Raw genomic sequence first — 11,804 nt, 5'->3', positions numbered from 1 at the left:
TGGTGAGCCAAATAAATCTAACATAGCATTATAGAATCAAAAGTATAGCTACCCAAGAAGTTCCCTCCGGTAATGGTATCGAGGATATATCTATACCAAGAATTAACACCTACATAAAAATTGTGAAGAAGAACTAAGGTAGATTGCTTCCTCGTAGAACTATTTTGAGCATTGCAAATTCCATACCAAGCATATTTTAGATTTTCTCCCTCCCTTTGTTTAAAATTTAGAACTTCACTCTCGGGAGACAAGGAGAAGAAAGAGGACTAGCCATGACGACAAGCAAACAAACTAGCACACGAGAAAACAAGAGCAAGCGGGCAAAAGAGGCAAACAGAGAGGGAGGATAGAGAGAGAGGGCGAATAAAACGGCAAGGGTGAAGTGGGGGAGAGGAAAACGAGAAGCAGATGGCAAATAATGTAATGCGAGAGATAGGGATTGTGATGGGTACTTGGTATATTGACTTTTTGCGTAGACTCCCCGACAACGGCGCCAGAAATCCTTCTTGCTACGTCTTGAGCTTGCGTTGGTTTTCCACGAAGAGGAAGGGATGATGCAGCAGAGTAGCGTAAGTATTTTCCTCAGTTTTTGAGAACCAAGGTATCAATCCAGTAGGAGGCCACGCTCAAGTCCCTCGTACCTGCACAAAACGATAGCTACTCGCAACCAACGTGATTAGGGGTTATCAATCCCTTCACGGTCACTTACGAGAGTGAGATCTGATAGATATAATATTTTTGGTATTTTTGATATAAAGATGCAAAGAAAAAAGTAAAAAAGCAAAGCAAGATTAAAGTGATGGAGATTGATATGATGAGAATAGACCCGAGGGCCATAGGTTTCACTAGTGGCTTCTCTCAAGAGCATAAGTATTCTACGGTGGGTGAACAAATTACTGTTGAGCAATTGACAGAATTGAGCATAATTATGAGAATATCTAGGCATGATCATGTATATAGGCATCACGTCCATGACAAGTAGACCGAAACGATTCTGCATCTACTACTATTACTCCACTCATCAACCGCTATCCAGCATGCATCTAGAGTATTAAGTTAAAAATAGAGTAACGCCTTAAGCAAGATGACATGATGTAGAGAGATAAAATCATGCAATATGAAATAAACCCCATCTTGTTATCCTCGATGGCAACGATGCAATACGTGCCTTGCTGCCCCTTCTGTCACTGGGAAAGGACACCGCAAGATCGAACCCAAAGCTAAGCACTTCTCCCATGCCAAGAACTACCAATCTAGTTGGCCAAACCAAACGGATAATTCGAAGAGACTTGCAAAGATAACCAATCATGCATAAAAGAATTCAGAGAAGATTCAAATATTATTCATAGATAGACTTGATCATAAACCCACAATTCATCGATCTCAACAAACACACCGCAAAAAGAAGATTACATCGAATAGATCTCCACAAGAGAGGGGGAGAACTTTGTATTGAGATTCAAAGAGAGAGAAGAAGCCATCTAGCTACTAACTATGGACCTGAAGGTCTGAGGTAAACTACTCACACTTCATCGGAGGGCCTAGGATGATGTAGAAGCCCTCCGTGATGACGGCCCTCTTCCGGCGGAGCTCCGGAACAGGCCCCAAGATGGGATCTCGTGGATGCAGAAAGTTGCGGCGGTGGAATTAGGTTTTTGGCTCCTGTTCTGATCGTTTGGGGGTACGTAGGTATATATAGGAGGAAGGAGTACGTCGGTGGAGCACCGAGGGGCCCACGAGGCAGGGGGCGTGCCCTAGGGGGGGCGCCCCCCACCCTCGTGACCTCCTCTTTGATCCCTTGAAGTAGGGTCCAAGTCTCCTGAATCACGTTCGGTGAGAAAATCACGTTCTCGAAGATTTTATTCCGTTTGGACTCCGTTTGATATTATGTTTCTCCGAAACACTGAAATAGGCAAAAAAAACAGCAATTCTGGGCTGGACCTCCGGTTAATAGGTTAGTCCCAAAAATAATATAAAAGTAGAAAATAAAGCCCAATATAGTACAAAACAATAGATAATATAGCATGAAGCAATCAAAAATTATAGATAAGTTGGAGACGTATCAACCTCATCGATCCCAATCAACAGAAAACATAGCCATATCGATTCACATGTGCAGTTCATCTCATCAACCGTGCACACAGCCAATCTTATCAATGACAATAGATGTCATCTATTGCCTCCACATATCTAATATGCATACGATCTGAATCCAAATCCTATAGCAGAGGCTCTAATACCACTGTTGGGATCTACGGTAGGGTGCGTCGACTGCAAATTAAAATTTCCTACGCGCAGAACAACCAAGAACATGCTATGGGAGATGGATCACAGTTTGTTACCACTAGACGCGCAGTGCCGTGCAGCGGAAGAAGAGTTGGGGCAGCGCGTCCGCGTGGATCGTCTCCTCCTCGTCCGATCTCCCTCGTACAACCGGTGGTCGGTTCCCACGTACAGGTTCGCCAGAGCGGCGCAAGTGCACCGCCTCTAATGGTATCCGCGCGTGCAGGAGGAACGTCGTGCGGCGGACTGCTAGGTCCGATCACACAACCGGAGGCGAGTGGAGGTGTCTATTCACAACACATGCAAACCCTAGTGACAGCGCCGAAGCGATCAACCGCGCGAGTGTGCGGCACCTCCAGTATATATAGGCGTCCGTCGCGGGCTCAACACCTGGGCCTCGCACAGACCCTAAAGCCCATAAGTCTACTCGGCCACAATCCGAATACAGTTCGGATCACATCCGACCAGTGTCCTCAGATCCGACCTCATAGGTTCCTTCCCTTAAGCGCGCGACCCCTTAGGTTCAAGTTGGCTTGGTTGCAGTTCGGATCAACTCCGAACTGCACGGTTGGTAGCGACCTCTAGCAAGGCATGCCGAACACCAAGCAGACTATGAAGCTGGTTAGCAAACCTGTACATCATACTTCCATTCCTTTTGCCACACGATATATGTTGTCGAGCTTAAGGAGAGTCTGTCATCCTTGTGCTAGCCCAACCTCTTTCTCGTTCCAGTGATGCCGACCACTATCCGGATTATCTCATAATCCTTGTCGCATGGCCATGCTTACCCTGGTCGGATCACACGAGGGACCCAGAGTATATCTCTCCTGGTCGGAGGGGCAAATCCCATCTTGCTCGACCATGTCTCGCAACATGGGTCTGGACAAGCCTGAAACCTACCTTTGTAACTACCCAGTCACGGAGTAGCGTTTGGTCGGCCCAAAGCAAGTCTGTCACCATCCCGAGTACATGCGTCAGCTCAGGTCTTAGGATATAGAACATATGTTGTACTAGAGACTCACAGATGACATATCGCTGCGTCTGATAGTTGAGTCTGTCCAACTCGGACCTTATCTCGACTCGGATCCGACTACGTCGAATCCGACCAGATCCTTCCAAGTCCATATTATCCGGTTAGCATCCAATGCTCCATGGCTAGTGAGACCAAGCCATCGACTGTGTCAGATGCTAGTCTAGTTGGCTACGCGTCCACACAGCCCTTTCGACTAGGGACCTTTTAGGACAGTCATCATACAATGCATAGTCCCACAAACAAGTCACGTACTTGCTGATACACATCATTGATAATGTCCAAGGACTATCTTTATTCATAAACACATAGGAAATATCATCATACATGATTGCCTCTAGGGCATATCTCCAACAAAGTGTAGTTGTAAAAGCATGGCAACTCTATCTATTTTGGTTAACTATAGTTGACATGTCTAATTTCTGATAGTTACCACATGTAATCAAACCGTAGTTCCCGTGTGTGATTGACTATTTGCCACATATAGTCAAACAGTAGTTGACATGTGTGTTTACCTAGTTGCCACATGTGGTCCAACCATAGTTGCCATGTATTGTTAATCATAGTTGCCATGTGTGTTTATCTGGTTGCCACGTACACGCAACTGCAGTTGCCGTCTATCAAAGAATCACAGTTGCCATGTGTGTTTATCTAGTTGCCACGTTCGCGTAATTACAGTTGCCATCCACAACGTAGGAGTGTCGTGTGGGCGAAAAGCAGTTCGCCCACACAGCGCAGCTGGCAAACAGCGTGGTGCGGGTGTGTTGGCAAACTCTCCAACGCCCATACACCAACCCCGTCCTACGTGGCACACCAAATCCACATTTTCGTGTCAAGATTCGTGCAAAAAACAGTGAACGAAAATCCAGGCGTGTGGGTGAGTTGGGGAACGCCCACACGTGTAGGCGTTAGTGTTTTCGAAACATTTTCAGTGCCAAAGCACCAATTTCAAAGAGTAATATCAAAACACCAGCCAATTATCAAAAATGCCACAAACATAAAAGGATGTGTATAACCAGGAAATTTTTGCTGGCTAGAGTCCCTAAGCGCACACACATAAAAAGGCACACGTCACCATCCTTTCTCTCCGGCTCCCGAATAGGAACAAGCCGAAGCAAATAGAGGATGGGATAAAAAGGCTTCGGCCCCCATTAGATCCTGGGATTCCGGTACAAGCTAGGGACAAATAATCTTTCCAGCTAAGATAGATAGAGAAGATGGATGAACTGAAAGAGCAATTGATAGAAAAGCACACGGCAAACAGCTCCCCTAATCTAGGGTTCCTCCCTCCATCCCCCGCCGCCGCCGGCCGTCCTAGGTCCCGCCGCCGCCGGCCGTCCTAGGTCCCGCCGCCGCCACCGGTCACCGACCGCCCCCGCCCCCGCCCCTTTCCCCCCTTCCCTCGGATCCGCTCTGCATCGCCTCCCTGGGAGGTGGCCGGGGCGGCGCGAGCCCTGCCTCCCCTTCGGCCGCCCTCGTCGCTCCTTCCCTCCCTGCCGTCGCCGACGAGCGCCCCCGGCGCTGGCCGGGTGGTGTTGGCGGTGGCAGGGCCTGCCTGTCCCCGCGCACGTGGCTCCTTGTCCGGGGCATGGGGCGGCGGCGGTGCCCCTCGGCCTGATGGCGGCCCGGCGTCCCGGCGTCCCGGCGTGGTGGCCGGCGGCTCGCTCGGTGGTGGCGCGGCCCCTTGGCGGCGAGTCGGCGTGGTGGCGCTGGTTGGCCGGTGGCGCACCCCCGGCCCAGATCGAGGCCCGCGGGCCCCATCTGGGTCCTAGCGGGCCGGCCCCCGGCGTGGCTTCGTCGTCGTCTGTGTGGTGAGGTGGTGGAGCAGCTCGGATGGGGGGCAGCGACGCCGACGGCATGCCAGCTGCGGCGCGGAGGCGGGAGTTGTCCGGGCCTCTAAGGGCCCGACCGGCTCCCGCTTTGACGTCCGGTCGACTACCGTCGTGGACAGTGGAGGTGGGGCCTCCAGTATGCTGGCGGTGCTGCTGCCCTAGTCCCGGCTCCCCTTCCTCGTTGTGCAGGCCATCTTCGCGGTGCCGTGGTGAGACAGCGTGGGAGGCTTCGTGTCCGTGTGCACAGGGTGGTGGTTGGTTTGGTGGCGAGCACCGGAGTGCCTGAGGTGGAGGATGGGATCGGGAGAAATCCCTGTTGGCTTGGCCGACACCGACGCGGTGGTGCCTGAGGGTGCCATCGGACCTTCCTAGAGGGCGTCGGGGCTACCCTTCCTCTTTCCTCACCGTGTATCGAGGGAAACCCTTGGCAGCACCGTCGTCATCGTCGCGTCCCTTCTTGAAGGTGTTGATTGGTACCGGCGCTTCAGAGTCTCGGAGCTTGGGGGACGATTTCCGATGGAAGCAGCGATCGCAAGGCTCCGTCGTCTTTGTCGATCCGGCGTTATCGGTTTTTCTCTTTCCTTTCTTTTTGGGTGTGGTTGTGCTGCTTCCGCCCTAGCACCTATCGTTGGTTGTATCGGATGTTTGCTTTGTAATACAAAGCGGGGGAACCCTTTTTCTCAAGATAGATAGAGAACAACAAGCACAAAAATTTGGGGCATATCCAGCAGAAATTTCAACCTGTCGTTGCACATAAGCTTCAGCAGTTCAGGCATGCATCCAAGTTTGTACCACTGATGTAGAGCAAAAAATCCATAAACTTTAATTAGATCAGAAACAATGCCTCAAGTTGAAAGCCCACTATTCCCGTTAAACTGCATGAGCGCAAACAAAGATCCATGGTACAAACAATTTCCCAGTAGGTGTTCACCTGGTCTGTCTGTATTCCTAGGAAACCCATAGGCGGGTAGATTCCCAACAGATAAATTGATAATCAGATCTTATACAGCATAACGTACAAAGGTTAGAGGACAACAGAATTTGTTTCACAGTGAACTTTGGGAGTAACTATGTAGATTCCTCTAAGGACCCACAAGTTTCCTGTGCACGTGTGCATGGAGAGAATGCTCGTCACCATCATGGTGATGGAACACATACGTCAGAACCCCAACAAGGCACAGCACTGAGCCAACTAGGACCTTGTCATAGCGTTCCACCCAGTGAAACTTGATCTGGCTAGCACCATAAAATGAGAGAGCCACCAGGGACGTCATCACCGTGATGGTACTGCAGGCATAAAAGAACACAAGTTAGGTTGTAATACAAAGGTAACATAAATCGATAGTATGCATCTATAATACTTCATATGCGTAGTTGATTCAACACAAAGCGCCCCGGAGAATATTCAGAGTTCAAACCATGCTCATGATTGACAGCCATATAAGTCGGTCTGCATCCCATTTAAGATGGAGCATTTGGTTCCATGCCTATGACAGCCAAAGCTTTAGAGCTACTATCTTTAAGTTTTAGACTACTGATCTTATTCAGCACATTGGTGGAGGCTTAAATTTAGGACAGTAAAACAGCACCTAATCCCTGCCCCTGCCCTTTCGAGCGCTCTCATTCGTGGCCATCCGTTTTGCTTATCTGGCCGTTTCTGACCGTCAGATCTGATCTACACAGCCAAATTCAATGCACATTTTCCAGCTGCCCTGATGAGCTATACTATAACTATCCAACCACTACGCATAAGCATAAGAGGTGTAGTTTCTGGAAACATTTCACATCAACTGCATAAAGCTTCCGAACGGAATATGCTATGATCAGCTTATTTTGAATGTCCTTCAAATCCTAAACCACTGACGAGTGACAAATAGAAGCCTTATCTAAGAACAAATTGGTTGATGAGCGCGAACAGAAATGTCTCAAAAGTAAGGCTTGCATATGGAAATAATGAGGTTCTCCATTTCTACTTCAACACTACGTACAGCAATACTGAAATGACTATCCTTATATCTTCTTCCGTTTTGGCCCAACAAGCTCTCTGTATAACTAGGGTCTAGGGGTTAGGTGACTAGTCGAACAAAAAACATCTTGAACTAAACAACATTATTTTAGCGCAAGCATAAAATACCACATTTTAAATGCCTCGTGTTGACAAGCCAAAACAACTTTAAACAGTGCGGTTTGGGGGGGGGGGGGGGGGGGGGGGCGCACCTGAAGAGAAGTACAATGATCGCAAGAATCATCATCGAGGATGAGTTGCCAACAGCAAGAAACACTGGAAGAGTAGTTGCACAGGGTGATAATGCTGGTACAAGTACAAGACCAGCGACTGCCATCTTCTCCATTGGATGATTATGAGCATGGCTATGACCACCTTTTCCTAACGCAAACAACAGAATGTAACCTGCTCCAAGAAATATTAGCAACAGCGAGGCAAGTTTATGCACTGTTTCCTCGCCTGCTATAGTATTTGCCATAGTAACTGCAGTTATCCCGAGAAGAGCGGTCGATACAACATGAAGGACTGCTCCAAATGCAGCTGCAAAAGTTGGGAATATTTTACTAATGATGATACATGTGGAAGAGAAGAAATCCTTGCCAAATGACGAAGTATCATACTACCATCACTAATTTACACAGAAAACAAGGCATAACAATATATCAAAAAATACCCACGCAACATACATGTCGTCTAGCACAAAATCATGTCCAAATCACGTATCATTGCGTGTGTGCGCTGCTGGCTCAGCAAAATCTCATAGCACAGCTATCGCGAAGTCAAATTGGAGCTTGGTTGAAGTTGAGGCCGGCCGGCGGCGTGCGTGAGAAGACGACCTTCGACTTGCGACATCTTGCCGCACGTGGCACTCCAGTCCGCTCAGTAGGACTGTCCCAAAGGCAGAGGCAGCCCATAGAGCGGAGCACACGGGCAGACAGCGGCCGTCGATCCTGTTGACGCTCCTCTCGACGCGGCCTTTCATGGTGTACGAACGGTTCCGACCAACAAAACTTTCAGGCACCTCCCCCAGCATCTCCGCCGTCGCCTCGCGCTACTGTGCTCCAGGATCCCGCCGCCCCTCCCTGGCACCTTCGTGCGCGGCATGCCGTCTGCTCTCCCCCGAGGCGCTCGCCACTTGCCAGCTCCACACCTCTGTCTTCTTCCATCCACTGTGGCTCATGACCTGATACGGAAACGACCAAAACGACGCTTGTCGGCTCTGTGCAGGCCATACTCACGGGCAGCCTCTAGCGAACACAAGCTCCTCTGTTTTGTTTCCTCTCATGCGGCTGTAGACACACTCTGGCGCAGTGTAAGCTCTACCGCCTCCCGTGGCCGAGGAGAGCAAGGACAGAACAAGCAGCAGGAGATCGAAGGAGGAGATAGTCAGTTGATTTTGCCTCTGGAGAATGATTGGAAGAAGAAAAGGTAGGGAATTTTGTTGGTGGAACTCCGATGAAGAAACAAGAAGCATGAAGATTTTTCTAGCACCTTTCATGAGAGCGGTTTGGGAAAATAGAGGAGAGAGAAGATGCAGTTTTCATGTGCACGGAAAGCCTGGGGAATTTTAAGTACTATAAACTGAACATGATGTCATGCATTCTCTAATAAACTGAACACAAAAACCGAAAACAAGTATAGCAGAATGTATTTTTTAATAGTATAAAGCAGAATGCAATTAACTCTGTATATATATGCACTGGCCACTGCACCATGTTAAGAATTTTTCTGACGTGACTGTTATTGTAGTTTCCAGCAACCTCTTTGAGAAAGATATATACTAATGTTGGCGAGAACTCACCAGCCGTAATTGAACTTAACTTAATTTCATGGACACTATGAACTGTATTTACTTACTCCCTCCGTTTCAGTTTACAAGTCTTGCGCGTATACCTAGGTTTCCAATTTTATCACTCTAATATAAACTATATAACACAAAAAATACACCGTTTGAAAATAGAACATCTGAAGTTTATATTGGTATATTTTTTGTAATATATGGCTTGTATTAGGTTGGTCAAATTGACGACCTAGGGGTACGCGCACGCCCTGTAAACTGAGAGAAAGGAAGTATATCCCGTGATTGATTTGAAAGTATTTTTTAAAAAAAATAATCAATTTGAAAAGGCTATTTCATCCGTCTCATAATATAAGATGTTATTACGATCAATTTGAATATCTTTCGCAAAAAAATTAATTTAACTACCAACCAACATTTTTTTTCCTTTTTTTACACGGAGCTACCAACCAACATTGTTAAATTTGGCATGCCAATATTAGACGATCTTTGGCTGAATGTATGACATGAGTTAGCATGCACTATTTTTTTTTACGGAAATCGCTGCTACTCTTAATTCAAGGAATGTTACACTCCGAGGCCACCACTAAGTTCACAAACTCTCGAGTGGATCTCGGAACAAAGTCTTACAAATTTTATTCAAGTAATTCTTTACATGCTCCACAACATGGCCATTTGTAAATCCTTGACGGCGCTATTGATCTTCCGGACCATTTTCAAAATTTGTACATTGTAGTGGTGTTTTTCGGAATCGCAAGAATTCGAGCGGCATTTATCCAATTAACCCTTCTTTCTTTCACAGGTATGTGCGAAATGATATACACAAGTGGGCCTTCTTTGGTTCATAGGATAGGAATTTTATAGGAATAGGAAAATCATAGGAAGTGAGATGACATGCATGTCAATTCCTATAGAGAAAGAGATGTCATTTGGTGCATAGGATAGGATTTTTTCCATTGAGTCTAGGCTAATGTTTTTTTTCCTCCAAAACGTGAAGGATTGATTCCTATCCTACATAGGAATAGGAATCCATTCCTACAAACCAAAGGGCTTCAAAGGAATTTTTCCTTTGCAAATCCTATCCTATAGAATTCCTACAAAAATCCTACAAACCAAAGGAGGCCCAAAGATTTACTGAAGCTTTTGGGTCGTCCTCAGCTGATAATGGCCCACATTTTCATCACTATGAGGACAAACATAAGTCAATAGTTAGTCTTAGTGCGAAATTTAATGCTAGAACCATCAAGTGTTCCACTTTTCTCAGGTTAACAACGTGAAAAAGATGATTTACTTGATTTTGTGTACAATTGGACTGAGGCATATGATATATTTTATTCTCCCGTTGCAACGCACGGGCATGTTTGCTAGTGAAGGATTAAGGAAGTTATAACAGCCCACGCTGAACAAAAACATGACAAAACCTTCACTAAAATTCAGAATTTCCTGAATAACGAAAGGGCAACCCCGTTAATTAAATGGATAACAGTCCCAGCCTATGCCCCCTGCATCATATCAGAGTATGAGTAGATTATCCAACCTTTCCCCAACAACTCAGAATTTTGGGAGAACTAGATGGTGAATGGAAAGCGACATATCCAACAGTTATCATCAATACAGATGTCAATTACTGTAGTGTTCTAATAAGACAAAATCGTTCACACAGCCATACGGAGGGAGTGGCGGAAGCATGAAAATGCAACGTCGCCCGGAAGCCATCAGAATGCCCCAGAGTGTTCAGACAGTGCTCTCAGGTCTCAGTGTTGCACGCATTGCTGCAGGCACCGCTACGGCACTACCACCGCAGCACAACTCAGGGGCAGACCCAGATTTTTTTAGTGGAGGCAAACTATAAGAATGGGGGCACTTCTTGCATGAATTTGAAACTCTTACTATTCTTCCTCCGAAAATACGAATGAATTCTCTTGAGATTTTTCAGATTTGGGGTCTACTTGGGTCCGCCCCTGCCACAACTCCACCATTTCATTATGCTAGAACGATCTAATCCAATTCAGCCACCGAGAGGTAATAGCCCCCCTTTCCCTGCGATAAGTAAACCCTAACCAGGTATCGCCCCTATGCTCTAGATCTTGGAGCGGTTATCAGTACACGGAAAGAGTGGCAACAGAAGAAAATGGGCGAGGTGGGTGGCGGGGTGGGTACTGACTGACGAGGAGGGTGCGGGAGAGCGACCAGCGCTGGGCGCGCCCGACGATGGAGAAGGGGAGCCAGTGCGTGGGGATGAAGGAGTGCAGCAGCGACACCGTCGCGATGCCCCCGATCGTCGAAGCCTCCTCCGCGGTCCACTGGAAGCCGCCTAAGCCCCCGCCGCCAGCGTCCATCACCTGATACGCCGACGCGTGACGGACGCCGCCACCCACCCACCGCCGGTACGCGAGCTGCGGTGGCCTCTCCCCTTTTGCTGTTTTACCTCTCGCAGCCGTCTCGCTAACGTTTCTCCGGTGCGCGCGGCCGTGTGGTGGGGAGATCTGGGAGGGGGAGAAGGAGGCGTGGAGTGGGAAGCGGGCGAAAGGGGCTCGCTGCCGCGGTGTTGGTGCGGTGGGGGTCGGGTAGGGCGGGGCACAATCTACCGTTATTCGTTTTTTGCGCCTTTTTCCCAACTTCCTTTTCCACGTATTTGTCCACCTGGCAATCATCCATTACATCCCCACGTAGGTCCATTTTTTTTGCGGGGACCCACGTAGGTCCATTATAGTATATACGTACCCATTATACATGTACTGGCGCGTAAAACCTTATTAGGCTAGGGTAAAGGAGTAGAACAAAAAATTACTCATGGGTGTATAAATGAGGAAATTTTAAAACCATCGGATAGAGCGGATACGATTATGATATCAT

The 11,804-nt window shown here is 47.7% G+C and overlaps 1 protein-coding gene across 1 annotated transcript; it reads right to left on the bottom strand.

Annotated features, from left to right (window-relative positions):
* Nucleotides 1–5,990: 5,990 nt before the first annotated feature.
* On the bottom strand, nucleotides 5,991–11,617 carry LOC125543681 (Fe(3+) dicitrate transport system permease). Its single transcript, XM_087546833.1, has 3 exons — nucleotides 11,113–11,617; nucleotides 7,363–7,690; nucleotides 5,991–6,432 (listed from the first exon to the last, which is right to left on the bottom strand). The coding sequence occupies exons 1-3, from the start codon at nucleotides 11,600–11,602 to the stop codon at nucleotides 6,228–6,230; spliced, it is 1,023 nt and encodes a 340-aa protein (XP_087402959.1). The 5' UTR covers nucleotides 11,603–11,617; the 3' UTR covers nucleotides 5,991–6,227.
* Between the last annotated feature and the right edge of the window lie 187 nt (nucleotides 11,618–11,804).

The sequence above is a fragment of the Triticum urartu genome, chromosome 3A (assembly GCF_056163025.1).
Source record: "Triticum urartu cultivar PI428250 chromosome 3A, HENAU_Tu73, whole genome shotgun sequence".
NCBI lineage: Eukaryota > Viridiplantae > Streptophyta > Magnoliopsida > Poales > Poaceae > Triticum > Triticum urartu.
This window is presented reverse-complemented; position numbering and strand designations above follow the sequence as displayed.